At 33.9% G+C, this 25,498-nt stretch overlaps 1 protein-coding gene across 1 annotated transcript in view; it reads right to left on the bottom strand.

The window, feature by feature from the left end:
- The window catches only part of TRHDE (thyrotropin releasing hormone degrading enzyme), a 406,810-nt gene that overhangs the window by 40,986 nt on the left and 340,326 nt on the right, over window positions 1–25,498 (bottom strand). Inside the window, exons 13-15 of the mRNA XM_003927810.4 lie at window positions 16,908–17,055; window positions 14,756–14,853; window positions 14,211–14,318 (exon numbers count right to left, since the gene is read on the bottom strand). Of these exons, the coding sequence (XP_003927859.2) occupies window positions 14,211–14,318; window positions 14,756–14,853; window positions 16,908–17,055 (354 nt within the window). The remainder of the gene's footprint in view (window positions 1–14,210; window positions 14,319–14,755; window positions 14,854–16,907; window positions 17,056–25,498) is intronic.

Below are 25,498 nucleotides of genomic sequence, written 5' to 3' on the forward strand. Positions count from 1 at the left end.
TGAGTGTCTATGAAAGCTCCACTGGATTATATTAGGCTTCGCTTCAACAAATAACATTTGTTGCTCAGGAAAGATTTATAGCAATTGTCATCACCTTTTCTATTCTTCATACAAATGTTGAAAAATTACACAGATTTATCTTATCAATCAATGTACTATTTCCCAAACTGTGAGGAATCAGTGCAAATGTGGTTTACCTTACTCTCTAATGAACTGTCAAGGTCACTGAGATTAACAAGGCTGATTCTTCAGACTGGCAAGAATTGATCATTGCAATTTTGTTAAGTTTTTGGCATAACCATAAAGCTGTCTTGTGTAGGAGAACAATAATTCATTTTTCTCCATTGAAAGTTTCCCAACCAGAAATGGATTTTATTTTGGCCAAAAAATTTTTTGCTATTTGTGTGTGTGTTTATGTGTATTGATCAAAATACAATTCTCTTAGACTTTTAATTGATAGTTTAATTTATTATATTTTTTTAAAAAATGTACTTTTTAAAAATAGAGAAAGTTTCTTATTCACATCCAATCTGAGAGGTTCTATGACTTTACTGAAAAGTACTTTGACCTTCCTGTTATCTTTTTATGTGAAAAGCAGTGAAACACATGATGAATGTCATACATATATGTGTCTTTTAAGGAATACTGATGTAATTAAATTTGACAAAAGATACTCACTTAAAATAGTTAAGAATCTAGTCCTACTTTATGAAGTAACAGAAAATTATTGAAAACAAGACAAAATAACCTAGATTCTGACAAAAAGGAGTGTGGCAAAAGTGGATGAAAAAGTTACAAATTAGGCAAAAAGGCATATTTTGCATTGTTAGATGATAACCTGAGAAATACATTTTAGGAGAGTTAGCATGGTTTATTATTTTGTGGAAAAATTGAAATATTTAAAATGTATACATGCAAATATACATGTAATTCATTATGGTATTACATATGTCTGAAGAGAATGAGAAAACTGTACATGTCGAATGCCTGCTCTGTATATTTCAGGATAAAATAAGGTTTATTTATATGTGAAAATTAAATGTGTTACTTTATTTTTTCTATTTGATTTCATAATTATAAATAGAATCACAAGTCATTAGAAAGAAAAAATGAAGAAACTCTAATACTTAAAAGTAAAGAGATCCTGAAAAATGAGCATGGGTGAGTTTGCATGAATTTTAGGGTAATCTCCATATATTATTCTATTTTATGCCATGAATTACTCCCATGATTTTTTCCCTATATATTTAAAAATAATATTATAATGGCAGATGATTATAATGTTATCTTACTTTTGTGAGCAACAAGAAGTAATTGTTTCCTCCTTTTCTTAAAGAAAACCCTAAGTAAAAATAGGATGAAGTTCAGGAAAGTGAAAAATTTCATTTGCAATATCTCCCTGATATTCCATCAAACAAAGGAAAACCCTCCAAAATATTATTATAAATCAAGGCTTGAATATAAGGCAGACACTGAGTGTGTGTGTGTTAGTTTTCTAGGGCTGCCAAAACAAATGACCAAAAACTCGGTGGCCTGAAATCACAGAAATGTATTCTATCGCTGGTCTGAAATCAGAAGTTCAAAACCATGGTGGTTTTCTCCTGCAGACTGAAGGGAAAATGTACACCATGCCTCTCTCCAGCTTCTGCTGGCTCCAGCAGTGCTTGGTGCTCCCTGGTTTGTAGATGCACTACTCCAATCTCTACCTCTGTCTTTTCATGACTTACTCCCCCATTTCTCTGTGACTACTTTTCCCCTATACGGGTACTCATCACGAGATTTCAAGATTTCTTTAAATTCAGGAGGATCTCATATTGAGATATCTGTTACTTTTTACATCTGCAACAATACTACTTCTAAATAAAGTTACATTTAAACGCAGGGATTAAGATTTGGAGGCATCTTTAGGAGGCCAGTATTCAATCCATAGATGTATGTGGGTGTCCTTTCAATTTTGCTGCTATTGCTAAAAATTTCTGAACCATAAAAGTTCTAATTTTCCTACTTTTCAAATAATATATATATATATATATATATATATAATGAAACATTATTGATGCTTCCATATTTTATCATAATGATCACAATGTTAAATAAATGTTATCATAGTATCATTAGAAAGAAGACTAACATTAGTGAGTTATTTTTATTTTTATTTTTATTTTGAATTAAAGTAAATTATATGTATATGCCTAATCATTAAGGGAAAAAATAAACAAAAAGGAAATATTAGTGTTGTTGAAGGACTCCCCTTAGTGATAATAGCAATGCTTATATTACATTAGAAAAATGTGAAGTAAATCTCTTCTTTGTAGTGGACAGTGACTGCGATGAATTTTATACTCAGTGTCTCTGAATCTGTCAGTATAATATACTCACTGTATTTTAGTACAAATGTTTTGGAAGCTGCAAATATTTTTGTTGGCTATTCAGCCAACAAAATTCCAGTTTAGTAAATAATAATGCTTATTATTGTAAGTTTAATCAGCATTGTTCTCAGTTGCCCATGTGAATCTATATTCAGTTAGCACTTCTACTGTGAAAATAGAGCTATTCTACAATGAATCAATAGGCATATCTTTTGATAAAAGACACAAAAGTGTCTGACATCAGTATAATTTTAGGCAAACAATACAAACACAATAAGAAAATTACTATTGGCAGTAATGGGGGAGATCCAATTATACTGCAAAGAAAAAAAATTAAATTAAATCACATCACCTTCAAAAAAGCATACTTCTATAACAATTAAGATACTTTGAAAAAATAACTATTGACTGTGTGGCTCTATGCATGGCTAGTAACAAAATTTTTCTGAACAGTAAAATGTCAGGAAACAGACCAAAGTGCTGGGAAAACGAATACAAGTGTATGATTATTTCTGCATTTTAAATTAGAATATAAAATCGTAAATGCATTTAGATTAGAAACTCAATGTGACTATAAGAAAATGAATAGAAATGTGCACTCACTGGAGTTATATTAGCTGTAGAAGCAATTAAAGTCCCTGCTATATAAAAACTAAATTAAAAATACAACCAAATTAGTTAGTCCCTCAAGTAGGTCATTCAGTCAAACATTTATCTCATGACAGACTGAATTGAGTTGGCATGTATTAAATTCTCTACATAGAAAGGAATAGTGGTATTTTCAGTGTGATTTCAGGAAAGCTTTGGGAAAAGAAGGATAAAAAGTTCTTGTCTATATTCAGGTATAGCCACTAGTTAAGTAATTGTAATATATGAAGACCTGTAATTTTACAAATGATAAGCCAAGCAGCAATTCCTGCCTATGAAAAGGATTTTCATATTGACAAAAGAATTCACAATAGGATAAATTCAGATAGCAAGCACACTCACTACATTTCATATATTATTTTTCTTCTACATAGCTTTTCCAAAACACTTGTTTGGTAACATACTCTAATGTTAGAATAGAGATCCTCTAAAGCTTTGATGAAGGAGAATAATCAACTTAGATTTTGCTCCTCTCAGCAAATAAAAACAAAACAAAGTGATTAAATTAAAAATTATCTTACCAAATTTTTAGAAGATGTTCTTGTTTCAGTACAGATTCTGCCCAAGCAGCGCAACTTTTTGAAAGTACCAAGAGTCTAATCTTGGGAAAGGATGTTGTGAAGGAAGATCATTTTTGCACACTGTTGCTTCCATTTAACACCCCCCTTTCCTGCTTAGTCTAAAGAATGTGCATCTCTCCCATAGACCCCAGTTTAGTTGCCATTCTGCAGGGAACCCAACTTCACTGACAGGTCAAATTCCCCTTCTCTTGTAAACCTTCCATCTGGCTTCTCATCACAGTTAAAATACTATATTATTTGTATGACATCTGATTAGTGTTGTTCTACCCCATTAGACTGTCAGACAGGAACCATCAATGGATCCCTAGTGCGTTTTAACATGATGGCTGGACCATGACAGAGAGTCGGTATCTGTGATATATGAATCAAGTACTATAAGGGTTTGAATTAATACTGGTTAACTTAAATTAGTTAAATTAACTTAAACAAGTTAACTTATAACTATGAAAGAAATATGCAATAAATTCTTATTTTAGAAAAGTTAAAAGTCATTTTGATTTCAACACTTTGAGAGACCAAGGTAGGAGGATTGCTTGAGGCCAGGAGTTTAGGACCAGCCTGGCCAACATAGTGAGACCCTGTCTCAAAAAAAAAAAAAAAAAAAAAAAAAAAAAGCCAGGCGCGATGGCTCAAGCCTGTAATCCCAGCACTTTGGGAGGCCGAGGCGGGTGGATCACAAGGTCCACAAGGTCGAGAGATCGAGACCAACCTGGTCAACATGGTGAAAACCCGTCTCTACTAAAAATACAAAAATACAAAAAATTAGCTGAGCATGGTGGCGCGTGCCTATAATCCCAGCTACTCAGGAGGCTGAGGCAGGAGAATTGCCTGAACCCAGGAGGCGGAGGTTGCGGTGAGCCGAGATCGCGCCATTGCACTCCAGCCTGGGTAACAAGAGCGAAACTCCGTCTCAAGAAAAAAAAAAAAAATTACTGAGGTGTGGTGGTGTGGGGCTGTAGGCATACATAAGAGGCTGAGGTGGGAGTGTGGCTTCAGCATAGGCGTTGGAGGGTAAAGAAACAAATGACAGTGCTACTGTACTCTATTTTGGATAATAGAACTTGTCCTTGTTTCTAAAAGAAGAAAGTCAAGTTGACTATTAACCAGACATGCCATTGCCCATATGTAGACTGGTGAATCTGGCCCTACAACATTGCAACTGTCCACAATAAGGGATGCAGCATATTAAAGACTTTATTTTTCAACCTTAAAGAACTATGAAGGAATCAATTAAAAATGAGGTGTCAATAGTGATGATGATTTTGGTGATAATTGTGAATGCCAGAGGTGCCCATACCATTTTCTTCTTTAAAGACTCTTATGACCAATCTCTAAGTTTCTGTGCCAAAACTATGCAGGCAACAATTCACAATGAACTGAATAGCCATAACTACTGATATATAAAATTCCTATGACAGAAAGGTGAGGGAAGGAAGATGATTATCTTAAAGTTATTTTTCTAAGCATGTGATGCAAGTGAGAACAATAAAAACTGCCCTCAAGTTTTGCATTGATGGAAAACTAGCTAAAAGTACTTTTAAAATCTACACTACAAATGTTCATGTAGGCTTTTTATGGTTTTCTTCCTTTCACCCTCAATGAGCCTATCATGAAGAATACGTAGGGTAGAATTTGCACAGGGTAAAATAAAGAATGGTGTATGACACTCTCTATCAGCAGTGTCCCATACTGTGCAAAATACAGGATGGTTAACTAGCCAAACAAAATTACAGTGTGAGATGCTGTATTACTTCCCAGGCAAGAAAAATATGAATGACTAAAAATATTGCTCAGTTTTTAGCTACTTAACATAATCCACTGGGAATATAACTACTTTTTATGGCATGCTTTCTAAACTCTTACAAATTAAAAATGAAATAATTTTTAATATTCTGATGAAAAAAAGCAGTTTCTATGCCCAGGGTCAGTAGGAGTTAAAAAGAGATATATAACTTGATTTGTAAAATCAGCATTAACTAGCTATTAATAGTAAGAAAGTAAGAAAAACTACTTTGAAACTAAGATATGAATTGTCTACTATGTAATATAAAATAGAGTGCAAGTAGTTGTATATTTTAAGGGAAAATGAGTAAAAATAAAATAAATACTTGTGTAAGGTCCTTGGGGATATCTATAAGAATCAATTCCAGGAATAAATCCTTATAAAATATGTCATTATTAATATATCTATATAGATATGCATCTATTTCTTTAAACAGGGAGTAAAAGTCTTTGGATTTTTAGTGGAAAGAATTAAGAATAAATGACAAAAAGGTTTATAAAACTTGATAAAAGAAATAAAGCCACTTTAGAATACCCTGTAAATGTTAAGGTCAAGAGCCACAGCTCATGTCTGGATTACATCCAGCTATTAATACTGTGATTTCTCAATTTGTTTATTTTTTGTTTGTTTGTTTGTTTGTTTTTTAGGACAGAGTCTTGCTCTGTCACCAGGTGCCAGGCTGGAGTGCAGTGGCGCCATCTCAGCTCACTGCAACCTCCGTCTCCCGGGTTCAAGCAATTCTCCTGCCTCAGCCTCCCAAGTAGCTGGGACTACAGGTGCATGCCACCATGCCCAGCTAATTTTTGTATTTTTAGTAGAGACGAGGTTTCACCATGTTGGCCAGGATGGTCTCAGATCCGCCCACCTTGGCCTCCCAAAGTACTGGGATTACAGGCATGAGCCACCGCGCCCAATGATTTCTCAGTTCTTAATGATGAACTCTTCTTTATGTATATTCTCTGCCTGGAAAATCTCACCAAGTAATCACCCTTTCACTGTTTACCAGCATGCTAGTGCAGTGGTCTTCAAAATGAGGTGTTCAAACCTCTGGGGATAAAGGAACACTTTCCAAGGAGTACATCAAAATATGGATAGTATCATGAGTATCAAGTTACAAATGCTCAACTTTCATATGGATACTTTTAATAAAATCCTTTCTGTTTTCTTCCACTTTCCAGGAGAAAAGCATATTTTTCACTTATCTTGCCTTTTCCAGAGCTCCATTGTACTACAGTGGGAAACAGAAAATTCTAAATATTAGTATTGATATTTAGGAAATTTGTTTTGAATTTTTAAACTCTTCTATAAAATTTGAAGAAAGACCTAATCAAATTGTCAGGTGATAACTAAAAATTTTGGTAATAGATTACTGTGTGATATTTAGCACAAAACTTGGGAAGATTGTAAAGAACTGTGTCAAATTACTATAACAAAACACCTTTTGTTCCCACCTACTTATTTTTATACATAAGATTTCTCACAACTTTCACATAAAAATAGGGATGAAACTGATGATGAAACTTTTCTCTTTCTGAAATAAGTAATATTTTTCCTTGAATATGTAAATTTATTGGAAAATGGGCCATCTTATTTTTTGCTTTGATATTTAACAATTTTTATGTTTGGAAATTATTTATCAAATTAACAATTTTGATGATTACTCAAATTAGAAAACAAATTTAACACAAGGTTTTAGTATGACATGAAAAAATAACATATATATGTGTGTTTAGACTTTTTTTATGCAGAGAGGTATGATAGAATTATACATAAAAGGTTTTCAGGCAGCAATATATTGGAACGTAAGTTAGGGGAAGAGAGAGAAATGATATAAAGTCTATGACTATTAAATACTTCATCACATTTAAAAATGACTAATGGTCATTTTAAAGTAAAAAATAGCTATGACTAATGGTCATTATTTTAACATGAAAAAAAGCTAAGTTTTTAGATTATACTGGATACATTTAGAGAGATTGAAAATATTTTGTTTGAAAATGTCTACAACAATCTGTTAGAAGTTAAATCCTTGCAATTATCTAAATGTATGATGGAGAATTTTAGATGTAAACTTAAATATATTATTTTAGGAGATAACATGTACATAAAGTTTGAGAGCTATTGAATTATTCTAGTAAATTGTCCTTAATGCATTTTTTTATCTTACCCAATAATGCAGCCATTAATTCCTGTCACTCTTTCTTCCTCAATAATGCTCAAATAGCGTCAATCCTTTCTATTTGCACTAGCCACTCTTGGGGCTGGACATTTTTTCCTCTTCTCCTTGTACTGTTCAAGTTCTCATATGAGAGTCTCTCAGAATGCCCCCAGTCTTTCATTTGTTGCACTATTTTTGAGTGGCATTTTTACCTTTGTGTGACTATTTTGAACAACTCTTATTTCCCTCTTACCTCCTTACCACTCCACCTCACTTTGGGGTGTGTAAAGGCAGGAATCATGTATTTTTAATTCCTGGCACATAACAGGGCCTAGCATTAGTTGACTGAATGAATGAAATATTCTAAACGTCTAACAGTGCCCAACACATATGAGTTACTCAGTGTGTATTTATTGAGTGAATGCGTAAATGAACATATACCATTCAACAAAATAATATAAAGAGAAACAAAATTAGTCCTATCGTGGGAAAATCGTATGATGTATGGATTTATGTTCATAGACAGTGAGTGTGAAATTTTGGACTTTTAGAGCTGATACAAGCACTGGAAATCTGGGGGCAATCTCCTTACTTCAGAAATACAGTTGAGATTTTCCGAAATTAACTGATTTGTCTAAAGCCACAACTGTTTAGTGACAAAAGACAAGCTAATTCCTGAGCTCAGCTCATTGGAGGGGTGGGCAGCCCTGTTGATTTTGCCTTTGCATACAAACTCCTTGCTGTGTTCACCGGTCTACAAAATGTCTGTGCTGGTTACAGCACTCGAGTGGCAGGTCTGGCTTTAGCCTATGAAAATTTACAGTGGAACAATTTATAATAAGAAAAAGAAAAATAGTGGAAAAAGAAAGAACTGAGGAAATAGCACAACACCAACTTGGAATCATAAGCAATAAGTTAGGATCTATGTTTTGGGGAAAGAAAACATGAGGTTTCTGGATGAGATATACACAGACCATAGTGGAAAGAGCCTTTTGTCCCTCCGCCTTTATGTTCTCACATAAGAAAAGCAAACATTGATAGATAAGGATCAGGCACAAAGAAACACAGCTATGTGGAGCACTCTACACTCTGAGATAAAGTGAGCTCTGGGTGACAAAGGGACATTTGCCATGAATAGCAACTGATTAAGAAGAGAAAGGATGAAACAGTTCTATTTGCCAGGTGGCCAAGAAAGGCATTATTCCTCAAAGTAGGGGAAAGGGGCATATGTTCTCCTGCTCCTAACTGAGAATCTCCATGGTAGCATTTTGTTTTATATTTTATGTTACAGGTCACACCCTTGTAAGCCTCAAAACCTACAGGTTAGATTTAGCATTGAAGGCATTCAATAAGTGTTATATCTCCACAGTTCCCACTTAAAATTCACACCACCCACTACCCAAAGATAATGAAAACAAGTAGAGGGTAGCTCCGAATAAAACTGGTGTTTTATAATTTCCTACAAAGGTTAAGTATTACATAGGCATTATTTTACGTAACTCTCATGACCTGCGTGGTTGGTAATATGATTGTTATTTTGCAGATGAGGAAACTGAAAGACTTTCCCAAGGTTATTTAGGGAAACAACTTCAGTTTGATCACAAGTGTCTTCGACTCTAAAAAATAGTTACCATTCCCTACACCAGCGATTCCCAAAGTGTGGTACCTATACCAAAAGCCTCAGCATTACCTGAGAACTTGTTATAAATACAAAACCTTGGGCCTCATTCTACCTTCTCAATCAGAAACTCTGAGGGCAACAAAACTGTTTTAATCCCATTTGATGTTTCAGGTGCATGTTCAGGTTCGAAAACCACTGGCTTCTTCATGTAGTGCCATGAAGCGCATATGCATAAAACTGTGGCTTACTCACTGAAGTGAGCACTTGAGGTCTGTTGGGCAATTTTTATTTATTTTACCATTTTTGAACAATTGTATTTTACTGATATGTAGTAATTTGATATACCACAGAAGCACATGCAACAGCGTTAGGGGGCAGGCAACCTATTGATATATAATCTTGGCAAGTTGCATAACCTTTGTAAGTTTATAATTTTTTTATGGTAAAAAAAATAAAAATGGTGAGATAATACACAAAAAGCACTTAGCCAGCACCCATAATGTAATAAATGTTCAATACAGTAAATAAAGACAATATAGCTTTATGATCATCATTAAAGACAATATTAGTAATGTTATAATTAATTAGTTAGTGAAGCTCATCTATTATGTATGCTGCAAAGTAGAGATGTGCCTCTACTTAGAATTTCGTTACAGAATTGCCTTAATTTCTTCAGTTTCAAAATAAATTCCCAATTCATTTCAATTCAATAAACATTTACTATAAACAAGGTGCTGTGTTGTTTCAGGGTATTCTTTTAAATATAGCAAGGATACCAGTTCAATTTATATTAAGGAATGGACATTATTATCTATTGAATAATGCTTTAGATTAAATCCTTTAAAATTTTACTTTGTATTAGCTTACAGCTTTAAATTGTGCCTTTTAACAGTATTTAATATATTATTATGGATATATATTTAACTTCCAGTTAAATTTATTACTTAGAGAAAACCCTGTAATGCCATATTTGATCTCTGTGTAGTTAACTGTACAAAATTTTGTTTTAACAAAGAGATTTTCAAATAACAGTTCATCTGCAGTAATACTATGTATTCTCTGTTTTACTCAGTGAGACTTAGGCCTATTATTTCTTGTTTATTTGCACCAACCAGTAAAAGAAACCAATTTCCATTCCCTTTATAATGCTTTTTATACATAGAAAAAGGCCATTATCTTTCCTGTGTCTTTTTTTTTTTTTGAGTGAGATTTTCAAGTTTCACAAGCTCCTCTCATAGCTCATGTTTTCAAGATCTTTTTATCATTTGTATTGTATCTCCACCAAATGCTTGGCAATTTGTCTCTTTTTTGAAATGCGTTTTTTTGGTTGTTGAACTTAGTCTCCAAAATGCAGCCTAACAAGACCTGAATGTAGTCAATCCATTTTTATGCATGACATCACCATTACAATTCAACATACTGTAGCATTTGAATATTTTAACAGGTATTAGAATGTCAACTCATTCAATTTATCATCCTCTGTAACTCTTGAATTTTTCTTTCTGCTGCTACCATCTCTAGATATTCATTGCATATTTTGATCTCATTATCCCTCTCTGCAGTGCCTTTCACATTCATTTTATTTTTGAGATTCTGATATCACTCATTTTACCCATATCCTCAATGTTTCAAGATTATGCCGCTTAGTAGTACAACACCCCACATTTGCAATCCCTGCTACTTCTATAACTCACTGTTTGTAGATATATTAAAATAAATATATATTTCCAAAGGTATTTTACAAGTCTACTACTACATTATCTCTAGTATTCTTAGATGACTTTTGTAAATCACTCCATTTGAGGCTCCCATTAAACAAACAAACAAACAAAAAGCAAACAAATAAGGGTTACTGGTCTATTGCTATAGGGCCATTAAAAAAAAAATGTTCTTCTCTTTATTGACTCAGTTTAAGGAACTTAAACAGCACCAACTACAGAATTGCATTATTGTTTAATTATCAAGCTGTCATCAAAAAAAAATACAGATTATATCTCTGATCTTTCACACCCAGGTAGTAGCTTAGTGGATATCATGTTTCCTCACTGCAGGAGGTGACTTGTGTTTGCTGGGGCATGCCATATAGTTGGTTAAGCAAATCTTAGTAAACACAGAGTTAGTTTCACTAACATGTTTACTTTCCCAGTTACAAAAGAAAGCAAAGCAGAGAATATAATATAAAATTAATGAAGGAAATGACAAAAGAACTTTAAGTTATTTGGCCCAAATTTTATTATTTTGCCACCTAGGTGGCAAAGGAACCAAAACCAAAATGAGCTGATGAACTGTTCAAGTTTACAAGTCAAACATTACTGCATTTACGAAATTAAACAGCAACCCATGTAGCTTTCTTCTGTCTGGAATTGCCATCTACCCACCTTGCATATTCATAGACACTTACCCCTGTCTTCAGTCCTGCCCTATCCACTTAAGGCCTACTTATCCTTCATGAATCAGAATGAGATCCCTCCAAGATTGTAATGTTTCCTTGCTTTGTGTTCACACTCTATCTTGTACTTAGTTCTTATTTCAAAATAAAACTGCTTAAGAAACAGTATCTTCTATGAACCTTAAGATCCGCCTCTTTGATTTCCAGCTAACAGATGGTACTGAGAATTGTTCAAAAAGCATTCTTAATGAACTGTTTTTAAAATAGCATTTTTCTCAACAGCTATATTTCTAAAATTTAGACAGTGATATTAGGTTTGAATGCTTTCTAGAAAAATCATGGTGATACAACGGTGTGAGTCCAATTTTAATAACATGGTAGGAAAACATGTTTATATGAGTAGACCCACTAAAGTGTTTAAAACAATAATCAGTCTGAAAAAGGGCAGGTGTTTATAGCAAAGCAAAACAACAAGTAAAACACACTAAAACAAAAGGGAAGAAAGAAGAGATTAATTTCTCAATAATATATTTTACCTTTTTTATATGTATATATGATAATGGATTTTAATAAAAATTTAGCTGTACTTATTTTGGATACGTTTTTACTTCCATGGTCTGATTATATGTGGTAGAATTGAAGGACATGGTAAAAATAGAAAAAAAGATCTTGAACCAACCCAAATGTCCATCATCAATAGACTGGATTAAAAAAATGTGGCACATATACACCATGGAATACTACACAGCCATGAAAAATGATGAGTTCATTGTCCTTCAAAGGGACATGGATGAATCTGGAAACCATCATTCTCAGCAAACTGACACAAGAACAGAAAACCAAACACTGTATGTTATCACTCATAGGTGGATGTTGAACACGTGGACACAGGGAGGGGAGCATCACACACTGTGGTCAGTAGTGGAGGACTAGGGGAGGGACAGCAAAGATGGGGAAGGTGGGGAGGGATAACAAGGGAAGAAATACCAGATATAGGTGATGAGAGGATGAAGGCAGCAAACTACCTTGCTGTGTATGTACTTATGCAACAATTCTGCATGATCTGCACATGTACCCCAGAACCTAAATTACAATTTAAAAAAAAACTTTCAGTTCTGTCTGAAAAAAAACAAAAACAAAAACAAACAAATAAAAATTTTATAACATTTTCAGATCTAATAAAATGGTTTTCAGAAGACTTAGCAAAAAATCTTGAAAATTTAAAAAACGAGTACACTTTGGCTCTAGAGAAGACAGATGAAATATTGGATCACTGTCTTCAAACATATAATAGATTAACTGGCAGATGATGCTGTTAACATATTTTTCTTTGTGGCTGAGTCTAAGACCAGAAACAATTAACTTAGGGAACAAGCAGGAAATGCTACAGGAAGGTGAGGTATTATGATGACTTACTAAATAATGTAGTGAAAGATTTCTACAGAGACCTTTTGAACAGAATAATTACTCTTTGATCTAGTCAGTTAGATATTAAATTTAAACCTAAATAGCTCTTAACAAGACAAATACCAATTTGTTACATAAGTAGGTTATACTGACTGTGGTTCTCTTAGTTCAGGCGTCCCCAAACGCATGCAGCCCCCTGAGGCCATTTATCCAGCCCCCCACCGCACTTCAGGAAGGGGCACCTCTTTCACTGGTGGTCAGTGAGAGGAGCACAGTATGTGGCGGCCTCTAATGGTCTGAGGGACAGTGAACTGGCCCCCTGTGTAAAAAGTCTGGGGACACCTGTAGTTTATCAGAGCAAGTGTCTTTCTTTGTTGCCTGTGGGTCATCGCTCACACACATATAAGGAACAAGCCCACTGTTGCACATAAAATAGCATCATCTGTACAAATTAATCCCTAGCTTCTCTTCCTTCCTAGGAGAGAAGATTCTAGTTATGGGGACCAAAACTGGAGAGGAATGGATATCAGTTGTCCAAAATGTAAAAAGAAATGATACATTAATACCTTTGAAAATATAAAGACACCTTAAGAAGGATTATAGTACCGTAGGCATAAGACCAATATATTTGATTATTTTTATGTTTAGTATTCTTTTCATTAACAAGTGACATTTAGCACAGTACTTCTTCCTCAAAAGTAATTCAATTAAACAGCTTTAACCTCATATTATATATTAAAATACTATATTGCAAAATTCTAAGATAAGATACAAGTTTAAGGTCATTGTCAAGGGTCACTGAAAAAGTAAAGATCTTTTTTCATAACCTTTTATTTTTTGTTTTTAATATTAACATTTGTTATGCTACTTTGTTTGTAACAAATGCTGGTAATTGTTTTATGAATAAATACCACAACCTTTATAAAGAACCTGAAAGAGTCAGGACTGAATTTCATTATTTTGTTCTTATGGGATAGCAGAGCTTTCAAAACTTGAAATAAGGTGGCAACTTATATATATTTAAAAATAAAGACCTAAATTAGGAAAGTTAGCATAAAATCAATGAAACATTTCGAAGACACTTATATTGTGGCTTTCATACTTTTTTTATCAGGAAGCTGTGAACCTGACACAAAATGTTGTTGCCTGCTCTTGTTTTTCCTTGTCTTGTTTTTCTCCAGTTTGAAATGCATCCATTGCGAGTATGAAAGCACTATTAAAACTACCAGAAATACAGGATATGTTTTGATTTACCTGTTCCTGTTGCTGGAAATCCAATCTGAAATAAGTGTTGATGCCTGTTGATGACAGTGCTTGTTGCCAAAACTGCAGGCCAGCATTATAACTTCTCTACGTAGTTCTCTAGGTATCATCAAAATAGAAACAAATTAAAAAGCAAGTTAGGGAAATTTTTTCCCCAAATAGTAGATAAGTAAATTATTAACATAAAAATGGTTTTTAGATCTAGAAATCCTATGCTGCTGAGTAGAAGACCCTTAGACAGAGTGGAAGTTAAAGATACTAAAAGTTTAACAACACTCCAGTGAGGGGCATGGCTTCCGATCTCAATATCATCAATAAAGGTAGATCTTAAATTAAAACACAGCCAGGAAATGTCTTTGTTTTCAGGATCAGGCAATGGAAATTGTTCTACCCAGCAGCAGTCCTCTCAGGAAAGTGAAATGTAAGATGAAGAATGAAAGGAAGATTGTCTCGTGCTGCTAAAGTCACAATGGCACTAGTAGTACATTATTGTACAGCTCTAGGGGAAAATAAAAGGATAAGAAATGAAACAGTACTCATGTTGGTAGGATGCTTGAACAAGAGATCCATTAAAATTATTTTTCGGCCACCCAAGCTTGATATACGTTGCTGCAACTTGCTTTAGAATATATTCCTAAGTGGGGTGCAGAATAAATAAAGATAAGGTCAGTTTAAAACTTCTGTATGCTGACAATTAAAATTCTACAATAAAATTAAAATATTTTTAAATATACCTACTTTCAAATCAGCAAAATTATAAGTGTAGTAATGTTCTATTATAATTTTATTGAATTTAGTATTTCAAATATAAAAAACATGGATAAAATGCTATTGGAATGGTACAAATCTACTCTTCTTCCTATTAAATTGCTAAATAATTTGCAGGAGTAAATATTTTAGATGATGACTTTTGTAACAAAATGAGGAAAACAAAGAATACTGATAACAGTTATGCATTCATATGTGAAAATGTATATAGATATATGAAAATGGACATCTAATATTTGTGCATTTTATATCAACAGGGAATATTTAATGAAAAACAACTATGTTGGCCCAACCAATAGCCTAGTATTCATGAAGCTGAGATACACAGAACTCTTCAATGTAATGATAATGGTACTTCAAAGTCAACAATTCATTCAGCTAATGACACATTTAAGTATCAGTACCAAGGTAAGGCATGCTCTCCCTCACAATTTTTTGTTCTTTTAGACAGAGTCCTCACTCTGTCACCCAGGCTGGAGTGCAGTGCCAGCAATCACCACTCACTGCATCCTCTGACTCTTAGATTCAAGCCATCCTTCCACCTCCGCCTCAAGAGTAGCTGGGACTACAGGCACAAGCCACTATGCCAGGTTAATTTTTTTTAGAGATGGGTTTTCACCATGTTACCCAGGTTGGCTCTCCCTCACTTTAAGGTGGTCCTTGAATTTTGCCAAAGGAATACAAACTACGAACACTGAAATTACAATGAAAAATATTCTTAACTGTTTACTGAAAACAAGGAATCTGACATAATACACTGTTCTAATGTAAAAATATATACAAAAATATATTTTACTTTTACAAAGGTTTAATATTGCAGTGTTTGTTTTAGGGAGAAATAAATGTGCAATCTGATAAAAAAAAAATCATATTGTAACTGTAATGACCCATTTGTTTGTGTGCCTATCTCAGAGCTTAGACAAAACTAACAATTAACATAATTATTTCCATTTAAAAAATCATTAAAAACAAAGTTTCTTTTCTGTAGGTTTAGAGTAAAAATAAAAAGGAAGGAATTCTGATGGCCATCAGAAATCAGATGGCTCTAATAAAAAGATTTCATGTCACAGGAATCCACTTGTCAGTAATCCCAAATGTGTGGGTTAATTAGTATAGTCAGTATGCTATAAGAAATAGGATGATTTTATAAAATACAGGGCCAGCTCTTAAGATAACTAAAGGAAAACAAACAGTGTTCAAAGATCATAGATGCCTTAGTGATAAGAAATTTAAGAATCAAAAGGCTCATGAGCAGTACTTAAGCCTAATTTAGCGAAAATGATTATTAAATCAGATTAGGTGGTGTCAGCAGAGTAATTTTGATTTACTAGGTTTTGAGTTTAGAAAAATCTGGTCAGGTAACATTTTGGAATGTTTGTCATGTCTTCTTGTGTATTTGGATTATCTGTTGTTTGCTTTCCTGTATCCCCTTGGACCCAATTATGAATGGGCTTTTGCCTCAGTGTTGATCTTATCCTTGTTAATTAAGGCAGTGAGTTGAATTCACTATGCCCTTTTGGATAAAAATAATGACTAAGAATCGTTACTGAAAATACCTATATTCTGTTAAGATCTTTGGGATCTTTCTACCCTGGTTACGTCCTTTGTGAACACAGAGCCCTCTAACTCTTGGAAAGTATGTTCGAACATTAAAAATTTGCTATGTGTATTTCTTCTTAAACTCTGAGGCATTTAAGCTTAATTGACACTTTTAGGTCAAAGCAAAAGGTAGCTTGTGTATTAAATTTCATCTTCAAATAATTGTCATATATGTTGCATAGACAATCAGTACAAAAATCAAGATAACACAAACTAGAAGAACAAACTCATATAACTTGGGATCAGTTGCATATATAATCATAGAAAAAAAATAAAAAGTGTATTTTCTAAAAATTAGAAAGAAAAATTATATCTTTTTACGTTGAAAACATTGTAGTTTTCCATGCGGTCCAGTAGTTTATCTAGAGGATAAAGGGCTCGGCTGGCAGCATGCCAAGGAAGAAAATCCTTCTCCTCAGACAGGTATCTGATAATCTCCAGAGGAATATTTTGAGGCAAATACCCAGCTCTACAGGCAAAAAAAAAAAAAAAAAAAAAAAAAAAAAAAAAGAAGAAGTCAATGTTAATTATATGCACAATAGACACATGATGCACAAATGAAGATTTTCACTTAATACAACTAAAAGACAGAAAAGCAAGACTTATCATAATATAAAGAAAGCATATTCACTGCTATAAAAATAAAATTACTAACTTTTAAAATATAGTCATAGTTAGGATGCCAATGCTGCCTAATATATGCAGAGTTGGACAGTTAAAGTTAAAATTTTTGAATACAAAACATCAGAATGCATATTTTTTTAAAAGTAATGAATTGTGGAACATAAGAAAAACCAAGTCTAGGTATGTTCCTTCACAGAAAGTCTTCAGAGGTTAACACACAATTGAAAATAATTGATCACTGAAATGTAATTTCATTTTTTCCATGTATTGTCTTACTTGTCATTTAGCTCAGTGTAATGATATTTAATAGGTATTTTTAAAATTAAAATGTCAATTTGCGGCTTTGAGTGTTTGCTAGATTACAATAACAGCATGTTTTTCAAACCTTTTTTAAGTTGCTTTCCGTAACACTGATGAAAATCTGAGTTAGGTTTTAATAAAGTCCAAATTTCAAAAATTTTAAAACAAGAATCGACTCTTGTATTATTTTTCTTTAGAAATAAAATGTGTCACTTTGAGAACCAATATCAATTTCCTTATAAAATACTAAATTGTACCTTTTAAAAATTATCTTAATATATATTGTCTATAGTTTAAGAAGCCATATCAAGAATAGGAACCCAAAAGAACAGTATGTCTCTTTTCTCCCATAGACTGTATATAATATTATTGCAAAATCAAAGCAATATAAATGACAGTCCACAATACATTAATGGTCTTAGCCTTGACATCTTTGCTGTATATAGTGACACTATATATTTTGGTGGAATTTTTTAGCATTGATATTTGTAATGGTTTGAACGTTGGTGTTTCCCTAAAATTATGTTTTGGAACTTAATTCCCATTGTGATAGTATTAAGAAAAAGGGCCTTTGGAAGTGATTAGGTCATAAGGGCTTCATTTCCATGAATAAGCTTAATGCCCTTATTAAAGAGGTTCCAATGAATTTTCTTGACTCTTCTTTTCAGTATGTGTGCAGCAAGAAGGCACCATCTTTGAAGCAGAGCAAGCTCTCATCACACATCTAGTCTGCCAGAAGTTGATCTTGGACACCCCGGGCTCCTGAACCATGAACAAAAATTTCTATTGTTCCTAAATTATCCAGTTTAACGTATTTTGCTATAACAAGACAAAAAGACTGAAACAAAATCAACTGAATGCAGACTGTTAACACAGGGAAGAAGGATCTATGAAAGCAGCAAAGCCTGGTTGTCCTGCTTATCTATGTTTCACACTGTTCTTTTGTAACATAACAAAATTAGATGGATCTTTGTATTTGCACATGGTGGAAAGTGAACAGGGAGGAAACAAAGCCTTTTTCATCTTCAGTTAAAATAATTGTTCCCTATTATTTAGTCTTAATTCAATGTCATATGCAAAAATTACCCTATAGATGAGTATTAACTTATAATTGTGCTTATGATGTTCATAATAAAAACCAATTCTGAAGAGGGTGCTGCAGTTTTCTTTTAATTAAAACAAAAGAATGTGTGTCACTCTAATGATTTTGATTCATTCGTAGTACAAGATCAACCACAGGTTCATAATTCACATAAATAAGATAGTGAGCAAACCCCAAATTTCATAGAATTTGAAAATCTGAAAATTTATGATTTAGAGTATTTCTAGATCTGTGCCAGTCCCCTGTGCAATTTCCATTCTGTATATTTTTGTAGAAATAGAATGAAATTATACTATGGCAACAATAATTAAAGAAGCAACTATAATTTAGCTAGTATAACATCCCAATAGTAAGTTAAATCTTGATTTCACAGGTTTGTTGCTCCCTGAAAAAGTAATACAATTTTTTAATTAAAATAATGCCTCAGATTACTTTCTTAAAAGAAATGTAGCTTCCAGTAGTTCAGATCTTATAATTTGTCTTTCTCAAACGTTTAACTTTTAATAATAGTGTGGTGATTATATATTCACCTTCTCTTTACACATGCCATGGATTGTATAATGTTAAAGTTTGAAGATTTATTTAGAAGCCATTAGTATTTTGTTAAACAAATAAGAAAAGTAATGTTTTTTCTAAGAAAAACTTTTAGAAAGTAGCTAACTTATTACAAATCTTCAAGTAAGTTTGGAAAGTTGCTTGAATCTTGTTTCCTATAGATTTGAACATGATAGCCTTATGTCAAGTATAATTTATTATGTTTTACTTCATCTCTAGAAATGGATAGACATTATTTAGTGACTTAGACTTTGTAGGAAATTTGACTGTAAATAAAAAAGATGACAAATAACGTTATAGAAAGAAACTCAGATTTGAGAAAGAGCCTGAACATGACTACTACTGCACTCATACAATTAGGCAAATAATTTCTGTCTCCAGCCCTCACATTCTTTGTAAAATAAAAGGATGGCGCTGAGACACCCATTTTAGCCACAAAAGCTTTTAATCTAACAAACATCTACAATTCAATCTACTCAAAAATAATTGTAATAGTATGGGTACAATTTACGTATTTAAAACTTGAAAAATACTTTGTAATTTTATATTCTCCATTTTTTAGTTGCTTAATATGTACAAGTCTAGGAGGCAGGACACGGATCTAGGTTTGATAAGACATCTGGCCGGCCGGGCGCGGTGGCTCAAGCCTGTAATCCCAGCACTTTGGGAGGCCGAGGCGGGTGGATCACGAGGTCGAGAGATCGAGACCATCCTGGTCAACATGGTGAAACCCCGTCTCTACTAAAAATACAAAAAATTAGCTGGGCATGGTGGCGCGTGCCTGTAATCCCAGCCACTCAGGAGGCTGAGGCAGGAGAATTGTCTGAACCCAGGAGGCGGAGGTTGCGGTGAGCCGAGATCGCGCCATTGCACTCCAGCCTGGGTAACAAGAGCGAAACTCCGTCTCAAAAAAAAAAAAAAAAAAAAAAGACATCTGGCATTGTGTTAAAAGAAAAAAGCAAAGCAAATCTGATAGAAATTCCAAATAATGGCAAAGTAAGTAAGGAAAAGCATTCACTAAGCATGGAAATACAGCAAGTTCTGTTTTGAGGATTTTTTGGCAAAAATCACTAACTGCTCACCAAAATTGAAGCTATTCTCTTCTTCTTTGGACGAACTATACTTTCCAGTTTTTCTGGTACTTAGGTGTGGTCATGAGACTAATATCTAGCCCATAGAATATGAATATGCCTCTCTGCCAAGGCTGTCCTTAGACATCTCTCATTAGCTACTCTATGTTCTTTTTCCTTAAGTGAACTTTCCAGAAGACCTTGGAAGTCTTGTATTGAATATGCCAAAAACCTCCTGGGTCCCTAGATAACTGCATGACCATGACAGTTCTCACATCCACTCCTGTTGTGTAAGCGGAAATAATTTCCATTGTATCTGATCCAAAGGTATTTTGGGGTCATTTTTTTTTAAAAGCAGTTAACCTTCTTTAACGCAGACCTTGAATAGAATAAGAAACAGATTATACTCAAATTGGCCTCATTCTGCTGTGATACCAAAACATGTAATTACCAACTACCTAATGTAATGTGCTTGCATCGAAGCCTACTACATCATGATATGTAGGCACACTTAATTGGACAAGAGGATGATCAGCTTCATTACAAAAGTAAGAACTGTAAGAGATAATGTTGGGTATAGGTTACCTAGCTTAGGTGTGTGTTTTTGTAATTGGCTGGTAATGATATCTGTGATTACTACTACTGATAATGCAGTCAATTTAGGGGAAGTGTGTGTAATCCAATGAATGAAACACTACATTAGCTCACAGTCATCAGCCCAGTGGGAAGCACACTTAGGGTTCTGATGCTGAAATGCAGTTTTCCTAAATTTGCATCATCACAGGGAAATATTGCTAACAAAATTTTAAAAATAGCAAATTTAAAGATACATATTATATATATTTCATATATAATTAAATGTGTCCTATTAATATTTTAGGAAGCGGTTGTAGATTATATCTCTTTTCCCTACTACTGGACTGAGGATGAGGATCAGCAGTGATTTAGGAATGAAAGAACAGACAATGAGAAAGAGGCAAATGAGGAATGTTACAAAAATAAATAAAAGATTGTCCATTTGCAGCTGACAGCTGCTCCTCCCATCCCTTGCTACCCATACACATATATCCTTCCCTCCCTTCCCCCCTCCTTCTCTAGGTTACAAGACTTTGAAATAAAATATATCTTTAGGTGTATAAGATAATGTATTTTATAAGAAAATGATTAAAACAAGACTACATTAGCTGACATTGAAATGCTCTGACCTTAACTGGCTTTGTTTCCACCTAAGGTCCAAAATCTCTTTTTAAAAATCATTCAGAATTCCTGTGAATTTTTTGACTCTTTAATCTTATGAGATGGGTGGCTTTTACAGAAAAATAACCTATTTTACTGTGAGTTGTTTTAAAGACAATTGTTTTCTGGGTTTTAAACTTAAAGAAAAATAAAACACAATTCTCAGATTCTTAGGCGCATCATACTCTAGTCTTTATTAATGGAATATTCATTTAAAGCCAGTAAATAGCCTCCTACATATTTCACAATATACGCCAAAGATGCTGTCACTATCCCTTAGGGCACAGATTTTTAAAGCGCTTGCTGAAATGCTTAATTAAAAAGTTTTCAAGGTTTTGTCCATTATTCTTTATTATTCATTATTAAAACACTTTATATGCTCTTTGTGGGAAATCTTATGGTACAGATTGGAAATCCCAATAGTCCTTGATGTTCCATGGAATAAAAGGGAAAAAAACACAGGGAAAAAAATAAAAGGGAAGTATCTCTGTCAATGAACAGCTCATTCGATCAGTTTAAATACATACATACATATATATATATATATATATATATATATATATATATATATATAAATTTAGGCATTGCTTCATTATCTGAAGAGATGTAAAAGGAAGTTACTGATTTGTAGCCCCATAAAGTTAGTGATATAGTATGAATATTTGTCCCCAACCAAATCTCATGTTGAATTGCAAATCCCAATATTAGAGGTGGGGCCTTGTGGGAGGTGTTTGGATCATAAGGGCAAATCCCCCTTCATGGATTGATGCTGTCTTCCTAATGCTGAGTTCTCATGAGATCTGGTCATTTAAAAGTGTATGACACCTCTCCCTGACTCTCTCTCTTGCTCCTACTTTTGCCAGGTGAGTGTCTGCTCTTACTTCACCTTCAATTATGAGTAAAAGCTACCTGAGGCCTGCCCAGAAGCTTACACCAGCACTATGCTTCCTTTACATCCTGCAAAACTGTGAGCCAATTAAACCTCTTTTTTTTTTTTTTTATAAACTGCCCAGTCTCACTTATTTCTTTATAGCATTACAAGAATGGCCTAACACAATTAGTAATGTGAAAGGTGCACAGAGAAGAGATCTCAGAGCCCCTCCTTCTGCTCCTTCTCTTTCAGAAACCCTCCTCCCAAACTTGAATTAGGCATCTATTTTCTGGGTTCAACTAACACTCTGAAAACATCTCTATTTATAATAATTACCATGACATTAGTCATGATTTTCTCATAGTATTATCTTATCTCTTTCAGAAAATGAAATATGCTCTACTCATATTTTTATCCCCACAGCCTAATGAAGAATCTAGCACAAAATAGGCACTCAATAAATGTTCCTTAATCTAAATTAAATTATGGCAATAATGTCATAACTTTTAAAAACAGGAGCACTTGCCAAATATACTAAAACTTAAATGTAAACTTTTTTTAAAAAATTAAGCATTTTTGAAGGTTAAAAAAATAGCAGGATGAGAAAATTCTATTAGAGTGATATTTATAGTATTTTTGCTCATCTATTTTATTAATGATAACACATATAGAAGATAAGAAGGCCACCGCTATCTAGACAACAGCTTTTAAAAAAATATAAACCACCCATTTTTTGAAACATAACCATATTTTCAAAAACAAAAGAAATTAGTATGAAGGTAGCTTTGTTTTACATTATTCAGATTTCTTTTTTTTTTTTTTAATTATACTTTAGGTCCTGGGGTACATGTGCAGATCATGCAGGATTGTTGCATAGGTACATACATGGCAATGTGGTTTGCTGCCTCCATCCACTCTTCACCTACATTAGGTATTTCCCCCAATGCTATCCCTCCCCAGCATCCCTACCACTCACTGTCCCTCCCCTAAGCCCCCAACAGACCCCAGTGTATGATGCTTCTGCCCTGTGTTCATATGTTCTCATTGTTCAATGCCCACCTATGAGTGAGAACATGCGGTGTTTGATTTTTTGTTCTTGTGTCAGATTGCTGAGAATGATGGTTTCCAGATTCATTCATGTCCTTACAAAGGATATGAACTCATTTTTTATGGTTGCATAGTATTCCATGGTGTATGTGTGCCACATTTTCCTTGTCCAGTCTATCATTGATGGGCATTTGGGTTGGTTCCAGGAATTTGCTGTTGTAAACAGTGCCACAATGAACATACGTGTGCATGTGTCTTTATAATAGAACAATTTATGATTCTTTGAATATATACCCAGTAACGGTATTGCTGGGTTAAATGGAATTTCTATTTCTAGATCCTTGAGAATTGTCTTCCACAATGGTTGAACTAATTTACACTCCCATCAACAGTGTAAAAGCGTTCCTATTTCTCCACATCCTCTTCAGCATCTGTTGTCTCCAGATTTTTTAATGATTGCCATTCTGACTGGCATGAGATGGTATCTCAATATGGTTTTGATTTGCATTTCTCTAATGACCAGTGATGAGGAGCATTTTTTCATGTGTTTGTTGGCCTCATATATGTCTTTTTTTGAAAAGTGTCTGTTGATATCCTTCGCCCATTTTGAATGGGTTTGTTTGTTTTTTCCTTGTAAATCTGTTTTCGTTATTTGTAGATTCTGGATATTAGCCCTTTGTCAGATGGATATATTGCAAAAAAATTTCCCCATTCTGTTGGTTGCTGGTTCACTCTAATGATTGTTTCTTTTGCTGACAACAGCTTTAAATTAACTAGTCTACGTCAAAAAAAAAAAAAAAAAAAAAAAAGCTTTACAGCCAGTGAGCATGTAGAGGCATTATACAAACATTTCTGCTTGATTTTTCTCTGATTAGCAAAAATGCTCACCTGACTAATGAGTAGCAGGGCTAGAATTCAAAGCCAGGACTGAGAAACAAGCTCCTGCTCATCCTATCCCATGAGGCAACCTCTCAAAATACCTCTTTCAATTAGAGTTAAGTGCTTTCTTCCTTCCTTCCATTCACATCTGGCTTGTATGTCACTTTCATGGCATTTATCACGTTAGACTTAATACACAAATGCATACATAGTGTGATCGCAGATGCTATGAAGGGAAAGCAAGCAGGGCTAGAGAAAGAAAAATTAGAGGGGAGTGATTTAAATAGGGTGGTGAGGGAAGATGTCACCTGCATGAAGTGAGAGAACAGGTTGATCGATTCTGGTGAGAGAAGAATTCTGACTGAGGAAACAGCAGTTTTGGCCGGAGGAGAATACTGACTGAGGAAATAGCAAATTCAAAGGTCTTGAAATAAGAATAGACTGGGATGTTGGAAGAATAACAGGGTCTTTGTAGCTGTAGTGGAGTTAGCTGAGGAAAAAGGTTAGGGTATGAAGTTGCAGAGGTCAATGGTAACCACAGCATGGAAAACCTTAAATAATAAGGGCTTTTTATAATAATAAAAACCAAAATGATAAGTTTTCTTTTGTCTATCAGAAAATATATTTGTTATTATTATGTGAGTGAAGAAAAGATGTCAGTATTCACAATAGAGAAGAGATTGCATATGGTAAAGATGCCTTTATATTGATTTATAAAACTTATTTCACTTGTAATCATAAACATTATTCTAATAAGAGGTAAACTTTCTCTCCGTTTTATCTTCTTATTTGCGTGATCATCATAAGAAGTGAAAGTGAAAGAACTCCTACAGAGTCGAAGGAGAAAACCAAAATGCCACAGCCTAGACAATTTCACACAGCACTGTTTTCCTAAGATCTAAGATTTTCCCTCTCTTCTTTACACTCCAATTGTTAATAACTCAGCCTCACCCTTACCCCCGTCTTTGTTGAGTGTTCACGAAATGAAGGAGCTTGGGTAGAAGAGAACGTTTATATGGCCTGTAGAAGTTCAAAGTGCAAAAAGGTCAAGAAGGCTGCCTTTTCAAATCATTACTGATCAAAATGTGATATAATCTGGCCAAATTCACTCTCTGGTGCTTCTTTTTAATGGTATTCTCTTTAAATGCATTATTTTCTTGCTAGGGAAAAAAAAAAAACAGTTCTACCTCTGAAATTAATGTTGAAGGAGATTTGCTTGTTCCAGAGT

This window comes from Saimiri boliviensis, chromosome 7 (genome assembly GCF_048565385.1).
Source record: "Saimiri boliviensis isolate mSaiBol1 chromosome 7, mSaiBol1.pri, whole genome shotgun sequence".
Lineage (NCBI taxonomy): Eukaryota > Metazoa > Chordata > Mammalia > Primates > Cebidae > Saimiri > Saimiri boliviensis.